The 22786-nt window shown below is 35.9% G+C and overlaps 5 protein-coding genes and 1 pseudogene across 6 annotated transcripts; 3 read left to right on the forward strand and 3 right to left on the reverse strand.

The window, feature by feature from the left end:
- EMB3103 (Pentatricopeptide repeat (PPR) superfamily protein) lies at nt 1-4192 on the forward strand. Its single transcript, XM_018116565.2, has 9 exons — nt 1-480; nt 569-832; nt 949-1251; nt 1362-1466; nt 1679-1778; nt 1996-2315; nt 2956-3132; nt 3218-3346; nt 3886-4192. Exons 1-9 carry the CDS (start codon nt 133-135, stop codon nt 4099-4101), a joined length of 1962 nt encoding a protein of 653 aa, XP_017972054.2. The 5' UTR covers nt 1-132; the 3' UTR covers nt 4102-4192.
- A 617-nt stretch (nt 4193-4809) lies between these two features.
- Nucleotides 4810-5860, reverse strand: KCS7 (3-ketoacyl-CoA synthase 7). Its single transcript, XM_018114844.2, is given in 2 exon segments — nt 4810-5286; nt 5288-5860. Coding segments are annotated over 2 exon segments (837 nt in total). The 5' UTR covers nt 5648-5860.
- A 195-nt stretch (nt 5861-6055) lies between these two features.
- LOC18607802 (protein CYTOSOLIC ABA RECEPTOR KINASE 7-like) lies at nt 6056-9942 on the reverse strand. Of its 2 annotated transcripts, XM_018116411.2 has the most exons (9): nt 9309-9942; nt 8534-8664; nt 8363-8460; nt 7647-8200; nt 7291-7454; nt 7006-7070; nt 6722-6857; nt 6409-6561; nt 6056-6215 (listed from the first exon to the last, which is right to left on the reverse strand). In XM_018116411.2, the coding sequence occupies exons 1-9, from the start codon at nt 9625-9627 to the stop codon at nt 6168-6170; spliced, it is 1668 nt and encodes a 555-aa protein (XP_017971900.2). In that variant the 5' UTR covers nt 9628-9942; the 3' UTR covers nt 6056-6167. The 2 variants fall into 2 exon arrangements, with proteins under 2 accessions (XP_017971900.2, XP_088660015.1); XM_088803889.1 differs by lacking the exon at nt 8363-8460.
- A 148-nt stretch (nt 9943-10090) lies between these two features.
- Nucleotides 10091-11491, reverse strand: LOC108660984 (putative 3-hydroxyisobutyrate dehydrogenase-like 3, mitochondrial). Its single transcript, XM_018116412.2, has one exon. The coding sequence runs from the start codon at nt 11260-11262 to the stop codon at nt 10339-10341; it is 924 nt and encodes a 307-aa protein (XP_017971901.2). The 5' UTR covers nt 11263-11491; the 3' UTR covers nt 10091-10338.
- A 1310-nt stretch (nt 11492-12801) lies between these two features.
- Nucleotides 12802-14200, forward strand: LOC18607803 (putative 3-hydroxyisobutyrate dehydrogenase-like 2, mitochondrial). The gene has a single exon (XM_018114511.2). It carries the CDS (start codon nt 12929-12931, stop codon nt 13847-13849), a length of 921 nt encoding a protein of 306 aa, XP_017970000.2. The 5' UTR covers nt 12802-12928; the 3' UTR covers nt 13850-14200.
- Nucleotides 14201-15816: 1616 nt separating this feature from the next.
- On the forward strand, nt 15817-21796 carry LOC148763944 (cocosin 1-like; annotated as a pseudogene).
- The last annotated feature ends 990 nt before the right edge of the window (nt 21797-22786 follow it).

Here is a 22786-nt window from a genome sequence, read left to right on the forward strand (position 1 = left end):
CCAAGCCAACCCGGAATAGTCGGTTACCCGCGGTGAACCGACATTCCCAAACGTCCATCCGACCTGAACAATCTTTACAACGTTCAAAACTGAACCAGACATAAGTAAAACACTCGACAAAACTATCTTTAGATGGAGATATCATCCCTTCTTGGTACTGGGTTTCACCTCCAAATTCTCACCTTTCCATCACCGTCGTCTTTTCCCAGAATTCCTTCCCTGTCCCCTCCCACCCCAAGAGCCAGCATCTCTAATCTCAACTCGGCAACATCAACGACAGCAACTCCCGTTAAAGAACCCAATCCTACTCGGCCTCACTCCAAGTCTTACTTACAAAGAAAATCCGCTCTTCTTGAAGTCCAACAATCTTCTGATTTGAACTCTGCCCTTCAAAATTTTGGTGGAATTTTAAAGCCGCAAGACTTGAATGTAATTATACGACATTTCGGGAAGTTAGGCAAATGGCACCATCTTTCTGAGGTACCCAAAGTTTATATGTTTTCAATATCAAATAGTATTTTGGTTGAATGTAGTTTGATTCTATGTTTTGGGATAATTGCATTTGCAGCTATTTGCTTGGATGCAGCAGCATGGGAAGACCAATGGTTCATCTTATAGCAGTTATATAAAAATTATGGGGAAAAAACTCAGCCCTATTAAAGCCTTGGAAATTTACAATAGCATTCCGGATGAATCAACTAGAATCAATGTTTTTATATGTAATTCTCTGCTTAGTTCTTTGGTTAGGAATGGCAAATTCGAGAGTGGTATCAAATTGTTTGATAAGATGAAGCAGGATGGCCTAACCCCAGATTCTGTCACCTATAACACGGTACGCCTAATAATGCAACTCAAATTATGCAGTTTTAATTATGGTTTAGCGAATTTCAACATTAGCCAAATTGTAGTACAAAACTTTAATGGTTGTTATTGTTTTGCCATCCTTAGTTGTTGGCAGGTTGCATTAAAATCAAACATGGGCATTCTAAGGCGTTAGAGTTGATTAAGGAGTTGAAATATAATGGTTTGAAAATGGACAGTGTGATGTATGGAACTCTTTTGGCTGTTTGTGCTTCGAGTGGTCTTCATGAAGAAGCTCAAAACTACTTTAACCAGATGAGGGAGGAAGGTCATTCACCTAATTTATATCATTACAGCTCTTTACTTAATGCTTACTCTTATGATGGAAATTACTGTAAGGCTGATGAGTTGGTGGAGCAAATGAAATCTTCAGGGTTAGTACCAAACAAGGTTTGTTTTTTGTGTTATCTCGTCAGATTTCGAAGTTGCATTAGGGGTATAGCTAGTGTGAGGTGCATATAAATTTATGTTCTTTTATCTTATTTTGAAAATGCTTGCAGGTTATACTGACAACTTTATTAAAGGTATATGTTAGAGGAGGCTTGTTTGAAAAATCAACAAAACTATTAGCTGAATTGGAAGCTTTGGGCTACGCTGAAGATGAGGTACTTTGAACAATTTTGTCTCATGTTGGTGCCTGGTCAAAGATGAGATGTGAACCTTAATAAAGATATGAGTTTAAAGTTTCAATATCATTTTTGTCTATAACTGGCTGATGTATGTTTAAGCTTTATCAGCTGCAGCAATCATCGATTACCTTTCTTTCATGGTTTTATAAGTGAATATCTTGACTCATTAGATGCAAATCGATATGTAGATGCCTTTCTGTTTATTGATGGATGGTCTTTCAAAAGCTGGGCGTCTAGATGAAGCAAGATCAGTTTTTGTTGAAATGCAGCAAAAATGTGTCAAATCTGGTGAGTTTCCTTTAAGAGATTGAGCCTACCTTTGTTAAGTACTGAGAGATGAAGGACCACTGCCTAAGGATTTAAGGCATGCTTACCTTGCATCACTGAGAAATAAGAATAATGATCTATGTGATTTCCTTGTGATTATAGTTTTGCATGCTATGTTGAAGTTTCATCTCCCCTTGTTTTGATTCCCAGTACTTGGAAACGTTTTTATATGCTGCAGATGGATATTCTCATAGCATCATGATCTCAGCTCTGTGCCGAGCTGGGCTTTTTGAAGAGGCAAAGGAGTTGGCCCAAGATTTTGAAGCCCAGTATAACAAGTATGACCTGGTAATGTTAAATACAATGCTTTGTGCCTACTGCAGAGCGGGTGAGATGGAGAGTGTAATGCAAACAATGAAGAAGATGGATGAACTTGCAATCAGTCCAGATTATAACACCTTTCATATCCTGATAAAATATTTCTGTAAGGAGAAATTATATCTTCTTGCTTATAAGACCATGGAGGACATGCATGGTAAAGGCTATCATCCAGAGGAGGTATGAGAAATTCTAATTTTGTAGATGTTATTAAGAATGCTAGTGTGCAACTCTTTTCTTTTCTTTTGTTTTTTTTTTCCTCAGCAAATATAATGTGCAACTCTTTTCTTGGTTCCTAAATTGCAAATCACAGTTAGACAACGGCACAACTGACCTAACCCTATGAGCTTCTTCACTGTGACGTTGTCTAGAGCACTCTGAGAACTTATTTCATTCTTTCAGAACAATGTTTTATATTTCCAGTCTTATGGGACTATCTAATTTGGTTGCCTGCCATTGTTACTGCATTAACTGCCATAATAATAATCTTTAGAATGATTCTTTTCATCCACCACATAATTCTAATCTCCAACCGTACTTTTTGTGCAAATGTGTGTACAGGCTGTTTCTTTTCAATCTTTTTTGCTCAACTTTTGGTCATTGAAGTTGCTGCTGAACTTGTTACTTACTGACATAGGTCATGTTAAATGGTGTCTACCAAACTTGTTATTAGTTTTATTTCAATGAGAGTTCTACTGTTAGTGCATGGCAATGATGATGGAATGAGTTTCAGTACTTGATATGCGCATCTTATTTTTTTTTGGAATCAAGTTAAACTAAGGAAGCACATTAGAAACTTATAATTCTTTGTTATTTGCAGGAACTTTGCTCCTCCTTAATTTTTCAACTTGGTAAAATGAAAGCCCATTTGGAAGCATTTTCTGTTTACAATATGTTGAGGTATAGCAAAAGAACAATGTGCAAGGCCCTTCACGAGAAAATTCTGCATATTCTAATAGCTGGACAACTTCTCAAAGATGCATATGTAGTAGTCAAGGTAGGGGTTGTAGCTTTGCAAATTCTTAGATCTACTGTTCCCCTTTATATTTTAATTTATTTTTCTTAAATTACTTTATTACCAGGATAATGCAGAATTGATCTCTCAACCTGCTATAACAAAGTTTGCAACTGCATTCATGAAGTTAGGTAATATCAACATGATAAACGATGTCCTGAAGGTTCTTCATGGTTCTGGCTATAAGATTGATCAGGTAGTTAGTTATGTCTTTAATTAATTTGATTCATTACTTTTATATAAGAGGCGAACCTGTCTGAGTTGCAGAATTGTTGCTTGTTTCTGGAATTCTGTGTTCTGATACATAGACAGCATTAGATAATCAGAATGGTGTATCTAGGTGTTGAAAGAGCCAATAGGATCTTATTATTTTTCTTATTCATCTGCTGGATTGAATTCACTTCAACTTGTCTATCCAAGTTTTAAGATTACAGCATCAAAATAGATAGCTGGAAAATGGCAAATTTGCCCTCAAAATCAACCCCGGAGATTCTTAGAATAGATCCATCTGTATTGTAGTGGAATTAATTTTAATCTATATTGCCATAGAAAAGATGGTCAAACTAAAGCTTGGGATGATACATTTGAAACACAATCAAGCCTAGGCCTACTTCCCAAAGCTCAGTGTGAATTTCATGGAAACTGAGCAATAGCTCTTGCTTCTGTTGTAACTTTGACTCTGTGGATCATAGATTCATAGTATGATAATCTTTTAATTTATTTGGTTTCACTCAGGGACTGTTTCAGATGGCCATATCAAGATATCTTGGTCAGCCTGAAAAGAAGGAATTGCTTCTGCAGTTGCTGCAATGGATGCCAGGTCATGGATATGTTGTTGATTCATCAACAAGAAACATGATACTTAAGAACTCTCAGTTATTAGGTCGCCAGCTCACTGCAGAGATATTGTCCAAGCAGCATATGATGTCAAAAGTGTCAAGGTCTACTTAGATCATGGATGGATCAGCATTTAACAAAATAGTGTAAATTGAACGAGACAATTCAAGTCAATTAATCTAATTTGGTTCTGATTTTAAGAAAATCTGTTTCCTTTGTGTTTAAGTATCTTGTAGTCTTAGTTTTTCATTTTTCCTGGACACCATCAATTTGTTAAGTTAACAGTGTGAGTGTTTTGAAGATTGCTTATTGAAAACGAAACCGTAAAGAAAATGATGTATGTAGGAGATGTGGATGAAAGTGATGAGGCACGCTGGTCTATAGGTATGGCATGTTTCAATCTTCTAGATTTAGGATTGTTTATGGCACCCATCCTCTGACCCAAGTACCCTACTCCACACCTGTTCCTCCTTGTTCATGGATTGGTGAGGGTCCCGGGACTACCTACGGAATCAAAAGCCTAAGCCCATGTCCATTTTCACAGGGTCCAAACCCCTCAAAGTTGGATAGAGAGCCACATAGAGCCAGCCTGTGGTAAGTTGGAAAACCGTGACTTTCTGTGGCAGACTGACTGGCAGTTACTACAAAAGAATCTGAACCGATTCCTTTACCTTGAAATGAAATTGGAAATTGGGATACACTTTCTATGAGTCGGAAGGATGCTGACAGCTGAACCTATCTTAAATAAACGTAAGATTACCATTTACGAAACAGAGAAAACTCATATTTATAACAAGATACATATAGGAGACCTTTGTGGTGTCAATGGTCTAAAACACTCGGAATATCCACAGGATGCCGATGAATTCTGTCAGACCATGCGTTTGTTTCCTTGTGATCAAGTTCTGAAATGCATTTCCAGACTGCACTGTTAGTCTTAAAGCCGCTTCCGAATGCAAATAAAGTGTTGGTTACCAGCATGGATTTATTTTTACCCGTATAAAAACTGGGTGTTATAGCTTCCATTCTGAGCACCAGAGCCAGAGAGTTCTTGTGAACTTTGAGGAGATCTTTCACTAAACCTATTGACAAGATCCCAGCGCTGCAGCCCATTCCACTATGGGTGAAGCTCTTTATGTCGCTTCGAAACCTGAACTTGTTTATCACCGTGGCCGTAATGGACGGAGTGGGACAGAAAATGCTACAATTTGATACCTGAATATCAATGCTTTTAGGATCTATTTTGTGTTTGGAGAGAAGATCTCTCACAGCTGTAAAGAGAACTTCTTCAATCTCTTCCCCGAGCACCGCTCAAAGAACCATTAAATGGAATCTCATGAACTGAACGAGGTACACAGGATTCATTTCCCACACCTGCTCTTTCGTACACTTTCACTTGGAAATCGATGCTTTGTCTGTCAAAAATGTTGAATGTCTCAAAATATTCAACGAAATAGTCAAGTATGCCTCTCAAGTTATCGGGTGGACAATAGCAGTTGAAATCTAAGGGGTAAACAAAGTACTGTACTCTAGTAGTGTAATACGGCACCATGGTTATAATAAAAGCCGATGAAATTAAGCAATAGTTAAAGGAGATTGGTTCTTCTGCAAACAAGAATAAGCTCTGAAGGGAGAAACACTTGAATAACTCCGCCACCATTGTCACTTAAACGAGGATATCTAAAATCCAGAGTTTGTTTCAATGGGACAGACAAATTTCAAATTGGTTTTTCGAGAGAAATTTTGGCATTGCTGATCTGTGTTAAGATTAGACAAACTACATGGAGGTTTTATAACGCAACTGCTAGCTCTGAGTTTATGACGCCAAATGAACCAAGAAATATCAACTAACTGGAAAACTGTATCAAGTGAGTTTCTTCCTCAGTTTAAGCTGCTGACTAGCGAAACTTGCTTAAATGCCGCGCTTATGATCGCATTATCCATTTTTTCTCGTTTGTTCATATCTGAGTTCCTCTAGAAAAGCTCACCAGCATTCCCAATCACGAAATCTGCATGTACGGACCTCCCTCTTTCATAAAATATATATCTATATGTAGTCTGCATTATCTATAGTAATGCTGCTTTCAGTTCCTTTAACAATATTCTTTTACAAGCAATAAGAGTTCCTCTTTTGACCTGAATACCTACAAACAAGAATTTACGAACTCTTTTTTATTAATTCAAAACCAAAGCACTGCAATCTGCTTTCCTCGAACCACAGCTAAGACCTGCCAATATTGGACAATGAATTAGACTACGGTGACAGCCTGACAATATAATCAGCAATTCCAAAAAGAGGAAAAAACGAATGATAATATAAACAGAGCTATTTTTAGTGACATGAAACTCCTACGTTGGGGGATTTCCAACCAGTATTATTATTGCAAGCAGGAATATGAAACATAAAACTAAAAATCTTACCTCGCTTATGGAAAGCCTGTGACCCAGATCGTTTTTCAGACAGAGCAAAGCAGCCCGAGCCATGTATTGAACAACCCTTGAATCATCATCCTTATCCGTCAATCTCGGATCCATCACTTGGTTGAGTGAACCACTTTCTAGAAGTGGCAGCGCCTGCTTTACAATAGGGAAAGTATCAGTGGGTCATATACAAACTTCCAAGAATCGACATCTGCATATGGATAACACTATATTGCATACACGTTTTCATTTGGAAACTCCTCAAAACAGTTAAAAATGTTACCACAAGAAGCTAGTTGGGCAGACATCTTACCCAGTCTATCAAGGATTGACCCTCGCTTTCATGTGGAAAGCGATTGGTTATCTTCCCAGTTATAAGCTCCACAAGAAACATTCCATAGTCATGTAAGTCCATAGAAAGGCACTTGTCTTCCTCTAGGTTTAGGCGTCTTCACCCACCAAATAGGTTCAAATGACAAGGACGTGAATAGCAAAAATATTGTCACAGGGAAGATGTGTAAACTTCCAACATATGAAGAAGTTAAAACTGATTGAAATTGATTAAAGCTGCAAATCATATTAAAAAAGTTTTCTTACTTGACTGTTGACTTCCCATTACAGGGAACATCCTTGAGCGACTTGGCAGTTATAAAATTGCCCAGCTTGAATGTTATAAAAAGCCACAAGTCAGTTACTATGCTAAATTCTAATACAAAACTGAGAGATATCAGGCCCATGAATTGACGAAGAAAAATAAGGAAAATAATAATGGAATTGAGACATAGCAAGTTGATTGTATTAGATTATTTTTTCCTATTTTTCACATGAACATAAAACTCAGTCTTTTAAGTTGTGCCTCATGATATAGTTCTATATACTTACCATCGCAGAGTAACCATGAGCATAGAAAATGTTTGTTGAACAGACAGACTGGTGAACAATTGGCCCATCTGGACATTCTTCGTGAAGATAGCGCAAGCTGCAACCTATTTCTATAGCAGTATACCACCTTGTTGTCCAAGACAGGTTACTAGCCGATGTAACACCTGCAGAATATATAGACAAGTTAAGAATGCTCTGCTCTAAAGCCGTAGAGTCCAAAAACGAAGAGGAAAGCCATGAAGATACTGCACTTCAATTTGATGAAACAAAGTAGGGAGTGAAAAACTATTTTTTCATAAGTAGTGTAGGTGACTAAAGTGGGGGGCGTGGTGGTGTAAGCGAGAAAGGTATCTTACATTGCAAGTTCATTTCAATATTACCCAAACTTGGATAGTCGTGTATAAGTAATCTGTTTGTGCGGGTGCAGCAATATCCAACAATGTTCATGACATTGCGATGGCGTAACCGGAGAAGGATCGCAAGCATTGACCAAAACCGTTCATCATCTTCAAAAGATTTGACTATAACATGTGTATTCTGCAATACACCTTCATAGTATTCCTTACCATATATTGTATCAGCAAAACCATTTGTAATCACTTCAATTTCACTCAGAGAAAAATGTCGAGGAAAACCCGCTCTCCATTGCAATGGATACCAACAGGGACCTTTCGGAGGCGGTGGTATTGATGATTCCCCTTCCTCAACGGGATTCTGGTCTCCATTTTTCTGATCGTTCAGAGGTTGATTGTCGGGGCAAGTTTCGTCATCAGCTGTTTCACAACTTGCAGGAGAGGAGTCAGGCTTGGAAGCTCTTGATAGCATCAAGGTGGCAACATCTTTTCCTTTCATTACTGCAACATTGCATCCTACATGCCAATATATATACAATTTGTGCTCTTTTAAGTGGCTGTAAAGAATATCACAACACTTGTCAATACACTTTTGCAGTTTGGCAATGTTTTATGCATTAAAATGCAAAACAATACTAAACAGGATAATTGTTGCTAAATAAAAATAATAGAAAAGATTTTTCCTTTTTTAGGCTTTAAAGGATCAGGGGCATGAACACCTGTCTAGAACAATCCAACGTGTGTTAGAGTTTTCTGCTTCTTTGAGTGTTATTTCATTAGGACATAATCCTGCTGCAAGTTTGACCTCCAACTTCACCTGAGCAGTACAATGTTTGAGGATAGATGCCAGTAAAATCGTTTTGCTACCAATAAGAATAAGATTCACCTACCTCATTTCTTTTACATCGTCGATAGAATGGCTGGAGGTTAGCCTGGCATTGTTCCCTTTTTCTCTCAATTTCTTCTCCAAGCTCTCTAGGTTTCGCTTCTGGGTGTCCGGATGAAAACTCCAATTTTTCCACTGCAATTTAACATCTATATTTAGCATGCCTATTATGGACATAGCTGAATTACAAACCCATAATATTCTGCAGGCTGGTGCATCTGACACAACTAATTTTCCTGCAAAACTTGAGGCTGGATTCCACCTTGAATGATAATATTGAGTATCAAAAGGATTGAAAGAATTAATACCAGTCCAAGAAATGCCAGCAGGAGAGTCTAGTCAGGTACCATATTATAACCAAAGTTTGGACACCCATTTTTCTGAAAACCTTTTTCAGCCTGAAGAATCTTGAGCTAAGACTATCAAATCTAAGTCAAATAATTGAACAACCCTGATCTCTTACATAGCCTTTGATCTTGATGACAAGCCAAATGCTTAACAAATACTACTTTATTTTTCTGTCTTCCAGTATGCACTTAAACCTATGAGGCCATGACATATAGAGCACTTCGTTCAATGTATCAACAATCGCAGGTTTTGCAAAAGAAATTGCATTTGAGGTAAATAATTTTCTTTAAAAATTTGTGTCTATGGATTATATTACCTTGACAATCATATACATGTTTACTGCTTATCAAAAAAATTATATTTGAGAAATCATTTTCTATTCAAACAAACAGAGTAGCAAAAGGAGGAAGTTTGTGAGATATAAAGCTCACATATTCCATAGATGTTAATCCCCATGTTTATGGGAAAGCAAGAAGAGTTCTTCTTTCGTATATCAGCTAGAACTCCGACAACAATCACGGTGTCCTTGGGGCGAACAACATGTTTAAGAGCCCAGTCAACCACGTCCACCATTCCTTTGTTTCTATTAGCATCCATCACGACTATCACACTCTCTCTTGTGGCTGAATCTGTTTGAGACACCATTTTTTTTATCTTTGCTGGTAGCTTTGTGCCTGTGAATCTAAATATAAGTAACGAAGAGAATAGCTTTAGTCTTGAGAATGCTGCATTAAGTTTTCCAGAAGACATTTTCTAAATACCCATTGACGACGGGGACAAGGTTGTAGTTTAGGTAGTATCGCTGTTCACAATGCTGTAGCTCATTGGCACATTCTTCATGTTTCGATGTGATCTGTGATCTTATCTTTTCCTTATTTAATACCGTGGTGTGTACAAACTGGGGAAACAAAAAACAAAACATTTTCTGTTTGTTTGTTGCATTAATGCCTTTTTATTTTTATACCATTATAAACAGACTACTCTTGGTGAAAGGGCAACCAGGGCAGGGCCAATGCCATGATTTTTAATCTGAGGTATCAGTTAGCACATGGTTTCTGTGCTACTTGAATTTGCGTTTCTATTAGTCTTGGTATTTCTTTGGCTGTTTATGGAGAGGGTTTTGATCAAACTAATGGGGATGGTATTTGATGCAGCTAGATCACAAAAATGCATGAATGGCACAACTGTGAAGAGATGCAATGGCGAATCCTGAAGCCACTCTAATCATGCGGTCATCAATTCATGATCAATCAGAATCAAGTAACAAAATTGTTACTCTTATACAACATTCACATGGAGTCTGAAAAGAAAAACAAAGTGGGAGACCCCGGAGTATTACTACATTAGTCCTGGCCACACGTTTAGGATGGAGCAACGATAAAACTCATTAACATCCCTTCCCTTTTCGAATTGGCTGTTTAACTGCAAATAAAGGGGAACCATGAAGACATAGGACTCACCTCACTTGCCGTTAATCCTCTCTATTACAGTTATTAGACCTTGAAGCCCAAGCTTGGCGTCTCCGTTAGCCACCATCCCAGCAAACAACTGCTTGGTCAATGCCGCCCCAGGCAAGGCGGTGACTCTCTCATCTTCAGTACCCTCCTCTAACATATCCAATGCCATCCCCAAATCCTTCACTAAATACTCAGCAAATCCACCAGGCCTAAAGTCTCTCTCAATCATCTTCTCCCCGAACAACTCCATCAGCTTTGATCCTGCTGCCCCTCCTCTCACTGCATCCAGAAACTGCTTCAAATCCAACCCGGCTCGCTCGGCAAACACTAACCCTTCACTCAACCCCACCAAAACAGCACTACCTGTAATCTGATTCGCTAGCTTGCAACTCTGCCCGCACCCTGCCTCTCCCATATACGTAACTCTTCCCATGATATCAAACAGTGGTTTTAACCATGACACAATATCAGGATCACCACCAGCAAATATTGCTAGTGTCCCTTCTCTTGCACCAGCGTCAGCCCCGGATACGGGAGCATCAACTGACCAACAACCTTTTGCACGTGCAGCAGAGAAAATTACACGCGCAAGAGCAGGATGGCTGCTTGTCATGTCAACAATGACACCTCCAGGATTTAAACCTGACAGAATGCCATTGGACTCAAGGACAACTGATCGAACATCTTTGGAGTTACCAACCATGGTGAAAACAACGTCCGAATGTTGAGCAACTACTCGGGGAGAATTGACAATACGGGCACCTAGGGATTGGAGTGAAAGGGCTTTCGATTGAGTGCGAGTGTAGATGATCAGAGAGTAGCCCGCAGAGATAAGCCGAGAGGCCATGGGAGCGCCCATGATGCCAGTTCCAATCCAACCAAGGCGTGTCTGGGTTGGAGAGATTGGTTGTCTATAAGGAGTTTCCATGAAGATTGCTGAAGTACAAGCAACTGTTAACTGTTAGGAGTTTGAAGGCTTTGGATGTAGATCAAGTTTCCGGTGGTCAACAGTAGGAACTGAGTTGAGATCTGAGAAAAAACACTTTCGGAAACATGACAGCCTGTCTCGGGATTCTGCGCACCAGGAAAAAGAGGAATGGATATATTACTAGTAGGAGTTCTTTATTCACCTTGCGTGACACAGAAAATCTGAACCATTGAATATTGGATAACATCACCAATGAAATACTAGTGACAAAAGAAAGACAAATGAATTCCTACCTCTAATTGAATAAACTTAAGAAAACTAAGCACCTGTATGACACCAGATTTACAGGTTTCTTTTTCTAAAGATTAACAAATAATTGCAAAAGTAGGATACTCGTTTTGCTGTAGCTTGGGATCTTTATTTTTAAGACCCCATGTTCAAATTTTATGATATGTGGATTTTATTTATTTATTTGCTTTTTTTTTAATTTTTCCCTTTGAATGTATTGCAATGTATTGCGATTATTTGAGTACATGATATAAAAAAAGGTAGTTTCTTTTAAGGAAAAAAATATTTATTAAATTTTAATTAGACAAGAAAAATAAATCTTTAATATTTAATTCAATAATAGTTTCTTAGTATCTATTGAAAGAACATTATAAAAGACATAGTCATTGTTTACGACAAAATCTTTATTTGTCATCCAATCGACTATCATATTAGCCTATTTGAAAATGTGTCATGTATTAACTTTTTAATACCTTCAAAAAAATAGATGAATGGCTTGAATTAGATCCAAATTAGAGCAAGGATGACAATAAGTAATGGCGTGCACGACTAACTTATTATCGACTTGAAAATCAATTTTTTGAAAGCTTAGTTCTCAAGCTAAATAAAGTCCTTTGTAGACAACCCATAATTCAGCTCAATATGCCGTGTATCTTCGAAGTTTAATGGTAAAATCATCAAAGCCATTCCTCATTAGAATCCCAAATCACCACACCTGTGGTAAATAACCCGTTGACCTTCTAAATGAGACATCCGAGTTCAATGCTAAGCAGCCAAGTGGAGGAGCCGTCCATCCTACCAGAACCTTTTCTTTTCTACTTGCATTTACTCCAAAATTCCCATATATGTAACAAGAATTGTTTACGGATGACACAAAGCTTAGGGTTGCATTCAGTCATCTCTCATTGAGATCCACTTACCTTCAAAAACAAAAATATTCCTCCATTTTCATATGTGCCAGTAAGTAATAACAAAGATAATTACCCAGGGGACATCGTTAATCACTAGTTTATACCGAGAGAGATTGAAAGCGAAGCCATCAGCTATTCTCGATTCATAAAAGAAGCCATGAAGCCCTTGAGGTAATAAGCGTAGCCAAATAGCATTAGTAAATAGACAATGACGCAATAAATGCATCACAGACTCTTCCTCCCGCTGACATAAGGCACATAGAGGATTATTTGATAAATGACGCCATTTTGCCAGTGTTACCATTTTTTCCAATTGAAACGTGCAACTACTGTGCACGTGCGAGCCACTACTGGAATTACCAAGCTAAAAATCTCCTAAATTTCGTTCCTCGGCTACGATCATCAGTCAATCAGTTACTACCTCTTTTCACATATACAACAACCTGCTCCATCTCTCGCCAATTTCCATGGAAACTCCCTATCCAAAACCCATCTCCCCCGCCGAAACCCGCATCGGCTGGATCGGGATAGGCATAATGGGTGCAGCCATGGCTTCTCACCTCCTCTCCGCCGGCTATTCGCTCACCATCTACGCTCGCACCCCATCAAAAGCTTCGTCTCTCCAATCCCAAGGTGCCCATATCACCGATTCCCCACAAGAACTCGCCCGTCGATGCGACGTCGTTTTCACCATGGTTGGCAACCCACAAGATGTCAAGCAAATTGTCTTAGAAACCAACGGTGTTCTTTCAACCCTTAATCCTGGTGCCGTCCTTGTAGACCACACCACCAGCAGCCCATCACTGGCACGTGAGATCTACGCTTCAGCTCGTAAAAAGGGTTGCTGGTCGATTGATGCTCCGGTCTCCGGGGGTGACATCGGAGCTAGAGAAGGGAAATTGGCTATTTTTGCCGGTGGGGAAAGTTCGGTGGTTGAGTGGCTAAAACCCTTGTTTGATTTGATGGGAAGGGTTACTTATATGGGGGAAGCAGGATGCGGGCAGAGTTGTAAGATTGGGAACCAAATAATGGTGGGGGCTAATTTGATGGGGTTAAGTGAAGGGTTTGTTTTTGCGGAGAAAGCTGGGTTGGATTTGAGGAAGTATATGGAGGCGGTTAGGGGAGGAAGCGCAGGGTCAATGGCAATGGAGTTATTTGGAGGGAGAATGATTAGGAGAGACTTTAAGCCAGGTGGGTTTGCAGAGTATATGGTGAAGGATATGGGGTTGGGAGTGGATGTTGTGAAGGAAGATGATGATGGGAAAGTGGTGGTTTTGCCTGGGGCTGCTCTGGGTAAACAGATGTTTTCAGCAATGGTGGCTAATGGGGATGGGAAGCTTGGTACTCAGGGACTCATAACTGTTGTGGAGAGGATCAATGGCAAGTGACTTGGAATGGAATTGGTTGTTGAAAACAGGATAGACTTTAGCTTGTTTCGAGAATGCAAAGGTCAATAACTTATATTGTTTTCCATTGAAGCTTGCAAGAAGCAAAGCTAATGTCTTTGCATTTCAAAGATCTCGGTATTGGAATTGTTTGGAATTGTAGATGTAGTTCCCCTTGTATTATATATCCATCTGTAGAGGTCTCTTGGTTACTTGGAATCATGATAAACTAGCTTAAATCATTTCTATTTTAGTAGGGCTGCCAAATTTGTTAATTTGACATTATAGTGAGATGTTATTCAATCGTTTGAGACAAGTAGTCTTTTATTAATGCTAATATTTTTTTTGTTCTGAGATTTATTCCATGATTTCGCAACCTTTCTTCTTCCTCGGACTCCCATGATCCCAACTCAAAGTGAGTTTTTGATTCTAGACACTGTTTATCGTTCCTCTTTCATTTCCATCGTTATTGATTCTTCTCTTTGAAAATTCCAATAGTGAGTTATGGTCAGCAGGTTTGGGCCTCAAGTCTAGAAATAATAGCCCACTCCGAACGGATCTTAATTGGTCTGATTTCCCAAAAACCCTGAGGAAGACCAATATAGCTGAGATCCACAGCCTTCGGTCGATGATTTTGTTATTTATTTTAGCTCCAAAAGACCACTGGACTTGGTCTCTAGAGGCTGGACCCACCAAAACCCAACATTTTGTTCAAATATATACGACACTGTCGCGATAAAATAAAATATCATTTGCTCAAGGGCATCCTAACGTAGATATCAGATAAAAGACAAGCATTCATCTTTTATAGTATGTTTGGTTCATTGAAATGGATAGAATGAGAATAGAATAATCATTTCAAGAGAATATAATAGAGAAAGAATAGTTATTATGTAAATTGGTTCATGAAAATGGAATAAGATAGAAATTACTATTATTACTTATTCCATTATTTGGTTGGTAGGAATAATTTTAAGGATAATTAAGGAATAATAGGTAAATGATGAAAATACTTTTTATTAAAATTTAAAATTTTTTTAATTAAAAAATAAAAAAACTATGATGAGAAATAAATACTCTTTATTAAAATTAAAAAATTTATTTTGTTAAAAGATAAAAATATTTTGAGCAATAAAATCAAAATAACTTTTATTATAATTAAATAATATTTTCACCAAAATATAAACATAGTTTTATTATAATTTAATAATATTTTGTATTAAAAGATAATTAAACCTTTTATTATAATTAAATAATATTTAATATTAAAAGATAAAATATATTCTTCATTAAATTTAAATAATACTAACTAATATTCTTTATTACATTTATTATATTCAAATAATAATATTAAGTAATATGCTTTATAATATTTATTATAGTGAAATAATATCAATATATTAAATATATTTAAATATTTTCATTTTATTTTTTTTGAAAATGAAGTAAAAAATTTTGTGCCTTTTGTGCTTTAGATAGAGAAGGAGTGAGGAAGAGAGAAAAAAAAATAAATTTAGTATTTTTTTATAAGGTAATTTTTTAAATTGTAAAAAAGTATATTTGTCTAATCAACTTCTTTTCTTATTCCCAATAATTTGGAATAGCTATTACCAAGGGGGCCTTGGTAATGGCTATTCAGGCTTTTCTTGGAATGGTTATTCTGAAAAATAGTCATTCCATTGAATCAAATGCAACTTTATATCAAAAACAAGAATAAGGGAAGAATGACTATTCCATTCCCCACAACCAAGCATGCCCTGAGGGAAAAAATATTATTGAATTTGCTATATCGACATGCAAAGTTTTATATAGACAGATTAAAACAAATGTGAATATAAAGTTGCTATAAAGAGAAATTTCAAATAATTTTCTTTATCATTTAATTTTAGATCTCCTTGATTGACCTCTTTTCTTATCTCCCCTTTAATCTCTCTCTATATATACTTCAAACATAGGTCTTACAACTGTTAATGCAATTCCAATTCATTTTCGTTGGTGATTGTGGAGTTGGATTGACAATACCCAACAAAAAGGGTAAGATGACTTTCATAGGCCTCAAGAAAGGAGATATTATACCGATTCCCCTTGGATCAGTCTCATGGTGGTACAATCATGGACGTTTCGATTTGGTTATGCTATTCCTGGGTGAAGCGTCCAAGGCCTGTCTTCCCTGTGCAATCTCCTACTTCTTGTTAACCGGAGCTATCGGTCACTTGTCAGCTTTCTCACTTGAGGTCATTGCTAGAACCTACCATAGATGTAGAAAAAAGCACAAAAACTTGCCAATAGCCAAAAGGGTGTTTTGCTTATCAAGCTCAGCCAAGAAGAAGCAAAAATCATTCTTGAGCCTAACTAGGACAGTTTCAACACATGGACTAAAAACCTGGAGAGTGCATCGCCTGATGTTGATGTCAAAAAGGGAGGCAAATCTACTACATTGACAAGGGCTGATTTTCCACTGCTTGAGGAAGTCGGGCTAAGTGCCAATCTCTTGGTACTAAAAGCCAATGCCACGCGTTCACCAATGTACACTGCTGATGCACAAGTATTCTATGTTTCCTATGGGAGTGGTAAAATTTGTTGAATAGTTTGTAATATTTGTTGGAAGATAAGTATTCAGGTGTGATTATTTAAGAATAAATATAACTTTTAAAAATATAATAAAATAAAAAAATAAATAATAAGTATTTACAATAAACACAACTATTGAAAGTGTGTTACAGGCCTCAAGCCTTACTTTCTTCTCTTTTCTTCTTCTACTAATTTTCTATCAATTTTAAAGAGTTGTGTTCAATGGAGTCTAATTCAAATTCAAGATTTCAACATATGAATCAAGAATTCATCAAACTTGATTGGTTTGATGGAACCAATTTCACCTGTTGGAGAGATAAGATGGTGTTTTTGCTCACAGCCTTAAAGGTTTATTATGTTTTCGATCCAACTCTTACTGCACTTCCAAAACCGACTGTTGAAGACTCTGATGCACAAAAGGCATAGAGAAAAAAACGTGAAAAAGATGAATTGATATGTCGTGGACACATTCTAAACACTTTGACAGATCGTCTATATGATCTCTACTCAAATCTGAAAACTCCAAAAGAAATTTGAGAAGCCTTAGAAACTACCTATAAAACGAAAAAAGAGGTACTGACAAATTTTTATCTTTAAAATATTTTGAGTTTAAGATAAGTGACAATCTGCCTATCATGGATCAAGTACATAATTTACAAGTTTTAGTTTCAAAACTAAAAGACCTTGAGGTTAAGGTTCCTGATGCACTACAAATAGGTACAATTCTTTCTAAACTGCCTCAATCTTGGAATAACTATAGAAAAAAGGTTCTGCATTCTATGGAGTCTCTATCAATAGAACAATTCATGACTCAGATGCAAATAGAATGTGAAACACGTGCTCGTGATACATTATTTCAGCCCTCTGATTCGAAGGTAAATCTTGTGAGTCAGAATTCTAAAAATTTTGGAAAGAATTCTATGAAATTCAAGTCATCTGCATTGAAAGTTTCAAGACAGACCTTTAAGAAAAAAGATAAGAAAAATATAAAATGTTTCCATTGTGGAAAGAAAGGCCATATGATTAGTGAATGCAGATCAAGGAAGGTAGGAAAGAATTTTGGTTCTATAAATCCTGAAAAAGCAAACATAATAGAAGAGGCTGTCAATGAATTGGTTGCCATGGTTTCTACAATGAATATTGGAATGGTAACAGAATTGAACATGGTTGTTGATTCCAATAAAAGTAAAGATTGGTGGCTAGATTCTAGTGCTACAATTCATGTATGCAATGACAAAAACTTGTTCAAGACATACATGAAAATTAATAAATCAGAAAATGTTTTGATGGGAAATCATGTTACAACCAAAATTGAAGGAAAAGGGACTGTTGAGTTGAACTTCACTTCTGGACAAAAGCTTACGTTACTCAATGTATTACATGTTCCTGAAATTCGAAAGAATTTAGTTTCTGCTAGTTTGCTTGCAAAAAAAGGTTTTAAAATTGTAATCGAATCTGAAAATGTAATAGTATCAAAGGGTGGCCTATTTGTAGGAAAATGATACTTTTGTAATGGCATGTACAAGTTCAGTATTGATGAAATAAATATAATTTCTGCTTACATTGTTGAGTCTAATTCTTTATTATGGCATGTTAGATTAGGACACTTAAATTTTGGTTTCATGAAATTTATGTCTAAATATGGTTATATTGCATGCAAACATTAGCATTTAGAAAAATGTGAAATATGTATACAAGCAAAAATGACAAAGAAACCTTTTCGTAGTGTAAAAAGAAACTCACAATTATTAGATATTGTGCATTCTGATATATGTGAATTAAATGAAAAGTTAACTAGAGGAGGAAAAAGATATTTTATAACTTTCATAGATGATTATTCTAAGTTCACTTATGTCTATTTAATTAAAACAAAAGATGAAACTTTTCAGAAATTTAAAGAATATAAATTTGTTGTGGAAAACCAAAAAGGTAGAAAAATCAAAATTCTAAGAAGTGTTAGAGGAGGAGAATATTTTCCTATAGAATTTGATAATTTTTGTGAAGAAAATGGTTTGATACATCAAAAAAGTGCTCCTTATTCACCACAACAAAATGGATTAGCTGAAAGGAAAAATAAAACTTTGGTTGATATGACAAATGCTATGTTATTAAATGCACATCTATCACACGATTTATAGGGTGAAGCCTTATTAACAACATGTCATATACTGAATAAAGTTCCTGCTAAAAGTATTAAGGTCTCACCTTATGAACTTTGGAATGAAAGATAACCAAACTTGGAATATCTTAAAGTGTGGGGTGCTTGGGTTTTTATAAAGTTCCTGAACCACAAAGAACAAAGCTTGGACCCAGAGCAATAAAAGGCATTTTTGTTGGCTATGCCCAACATTCTAAGGCATATAGAATTTTAGATTTACAATCAAATATTATTGTAGAGTCTATACATGTTGAATTTGTTGAAAATAAATTTATGTATAACTTTAATAATAAAGATTGTGAACAAAATGTCTTAATTCCAAGTTGTGACCAAAGTAATATGACTTCTCATAATACATCCAGTAAAAGAAAAAGGGCTGATACTCAAATTGAGCTGAAAAGAAGTCAAAGAGCCATAAAAAGAAAGCACTTAGATCCAGATTTTGTTGACTCACAAGCATTAGCATTCCTTGTGGAAGGAAATAGAACCAAAGTGTGTAAAAAGATCCTATTTTGTTAAACGTTGAAGATGATCCAAAAACATTTAAAGAAGCTATGTCTTCAAGGGATGTAGCTTTTTGGAAAGAAGCAATAAATGATGAAATGGATTCAATCTTATCAAACAAAACATGGGTTTTGGTTGATCTTTCTCCTGGATCAAAACCCATAGGTTGTAAATGGGTATTTAGAAGAAAATATAACACAGATGGTTCAGTGCAAACCTTTAAAGCTAGACTAGTTGCCAAAGGTTTCACGCAAAAAGAAGGCATAGATTATTTTGATACTTATGCCTTGGTAGCAAGAATAACATCCATAAGAACACTTTTGGCTTTGGCTTCCATTCATAAATTACATGTACATCAAATGAATGTTAAAACTGCCTTCTTAAATGGAGATCTTAATGAAGAAATATATATGGAGCAACCTGAAGGTTTTATACTTCCTGAAAATGAAAGGAAGGTTTGTAGACTAATCAAATCTCTTTATGGATTAAAACAAGCTCCAAAGCAATGGCATGAAAAGTTTGATAGTCCTATACTTTCAAATGGATTTGTACATAATAATGCAGATAAATGCATTTACTCTAAATTTACAAAAAGCTATGGTGTAATCATATGTCTTTATGTAGATGATTTGTTGATCTTTAGTACAAATATGCTTGGAATTGTTGAAACCAAGAAATATTTGACTTCAGTTTTCAAAATGAAAGATCTCAATGAAGTTGACACAATTTTGGGAATTAAGGTCAAAAGAGATCAAAATGTGATTTCATTAAATCAATCACATTACATAGAGAAAATTATTCACAAATATAGTCATTTGGAAATCAAAGAGTTTAATACTCCTTATGATTCGAGTATAAAATTGACTAAGAATTGTGAAAGAGTTATGGCACAATTAGAAGATGCCAGTGTCATAGGCAGCATTATGTATGTTGCGCATTATACCAAACCAGATATAGCCTTTGCTGTTTGCAAACTTTCAAGGTTTACAAGTAAACCTAGCAAGGATCATTGGAAGGCTATTACTAGAGTACTTGGATATTTAAAGAAAACAAAAAATTTGAAAATTTGTTACAATGGTTTTCCTAGTATTTTAGAAGGATTTTCTGATCCTAGTTGGATAACTAGTATTAATGACAATAAATCCACATCAGGATAGATTTTTACTTTAGAAGGTGGTGCCATTAGTTGGGCATCTAAGAAGCAGACTTGTATTACGCATTCCACAATGGAATCGAAATTTTTAGCGTTAGCAGCTGCTGGAAAAGAAGCAGAATGGTTGAGAAATTTATTATTAGATATAAAGTTGTGGCCACAACCAATGCCAGCCATTTCCATATATTGTGACAGTGAGGCTACAATGTGTGTAGCCCATAATAAGATTTATAATGGAAAGTCTAGACACATAAGTCTGCGACATGCCTATATAAGAGAATTAATCTCAAATGGCATTATAACAATCGTTTATGTTAAATCTTGCAAGAATTTGGTTGATCCACTTACCAAAGCTTTGCCAAGAGAGGCTATAAAGTCAACTTTTAGTGGAATGGGGCTAAAACCCTTGAATTAAAAGCATTAGTAATGGAAACCCAACTTTGAGTTAGCAAAACTAACGATAAAAGTTCAATGGGTAATAACAAGTTACTATATGCTATCATTATGCATTGAATTTTATATTAAATAGCCTCATTCTAGAATATTCAAATAGCCTAATTCTAGAACATTTAGTGCGATTGTTATGAGAAAAGGATGAGCAAAAGGCTCTTAATGGAAACATCAAATGCTTGTAGTAACAGGGGCATAAATACAAATTCCACTTATATAAATATTGGAGTGGTGCCGCTCTAACCAAGAATTAAAAGGGTTTATTTTTGTAAATATTCATGAAACCAATATTAGCACAAGGCCATATAAGTGCTAAAGCAGTTGGCAGAATCTTAAAAAAAATAATAACTATACTATGTGTGTGATATTTTCGGTTATGACATAAGGAGTTGAGGTTCAATCCTTGTGATATCAATAACTTCGTCTTAACTTTAAAATTTCTACACTAATTAAAAGTTCAAATCTTTAAGATACTTTCTATTATGCATAATACTATTAATATTACAAACTAATGGGAGATTGTTGAATAGTTTGCAATATTTGTTGGAAGATAAATATTCAGGTGTGACTGTTTAAGAATAAATATAACTCTTAAAAAATAATAAAATAAAAATAAATAAATAATAAATATTTACAATAAACACAACTATTAAAAATATGTTACAGCACGCCTTAAGCCTTACTTTCTTCTCTATTCTTCTTCTACTAATTTTCTATCAAAATTCAGATTACACGTAAGCTTGTCTTGGACACCAAAGTCAAGACTGGTCAGTTGTTTGTTGTGCCGAGATTTTTCATGGTCAGCTTATTGGCCGACAGAGAAGGAATGGAGTGCTTCTCTGTCATGACATCTGCACTGTAAACCATAGCTTTCTTTCAAATTCTCAAACCTATCTGACAATATTAACTCCTACTAGTAATTCTTAACATGTGTTTTTAACATGATCTCAGGCCTGTCATTGGGGAGTTGGCCGGCAAGGATTCGATGTTGAACACAATTCCGTCAGCTTTGCAGGTCTGTCTCAATGTGACTCCGAAATTTACACAGGAATTCAAGGGGATCATGGAAACTGGCACAATTATTGTCCCACCAATGTTCGGTGCAAGTATTTAAAAACTGGTATAGCTTTTCATAAAGAGCATCAAAATATGATTGTTAATTTTGTAATAAATATGGCGAGTTTCAATCCATTGAATAAGAATGTTTTCTGAAGCAATTATTGCAAGACCATCTCTAGCAAGATCCTTGACAGATTCTTCTTTTCATCGATACGTAATGAGTTGTTTACATACCGGCGTGACAATTTTTTTCTTATTTTTCTTTTGCAACTGAGGGCTAAAAGTGATGCCGTTTTAGCTAGAGAAAAAAGGAGGGAGGAAAAGGGAGATGGGGTTTTTGATCAAAGGAAAATGAGTTTCCAATCCAAAAAATAAAGAGAAGAGAGGGATTGGGGAGAGAACATGTACGAGAGTGACATAATAAAGGGGAGAGAAAAGAGAGTGGACCACGATTTGGAAATTTTGGGGGCAGCAGCAGAGTGGAGAAGGAAGGACAAAAACTAAGGAAGAAGTGGGAAAGAAATTAAAATGTTACGTGAGGTTGGGTCTCTAGAACCAGAATGCAAAAAGGATCAAAAGGAGTGAATAACTATTTTAAAATTTTAAAATAAATAAATATTTTTTAATTAATTTTTATATTTTAATTTTAATTTAAAGACAGTTGCCTAATAATGTAATATATGTTACTTATTTTTTTTATTTTAAGTAAAAAACGTTCTTGTAACTGTAACTTGTTTGGAGAATGCAATGGTCAAAAACTTAATATCTTTCTGACGTTTCTCCTTTGAAACTTGCAAGAAGCAAAGCAAATGTCTTTGCATTTCAAAGATCTTGGTATTGGAAATGTTTGGAATGGTCGATGTAGTTCCGCTTGTCCAATAAATATCTTAATATCTATCTGTAAAGGGCTCTTGGTTACTTGGAATCATGATAAACTAGCTTAATCATTTCTATTTTAGTAGGGCTGCCAAATTTGTTAATTTGACATTTATAGTGAGATGCTATTCAATCGTTTGAGACAAGTATTCTTTTATTAATACTAGTA

Source organism: Theobroma cacao, chromosome 2 (genome assembly GCF_053813885.1).
Source record: "Theobroma cacao isolate CCN51 chromosome 2, ASM5381388v1, whole genome shotgun sequence".
Taxonomy (NCBI): domain Eukaryota; kingdom Viridiplantae; phylum Streptophyta; class Magnoliopsida; order Malvales; family Malvaceae; genus Theobroma; species Theobroma cacao.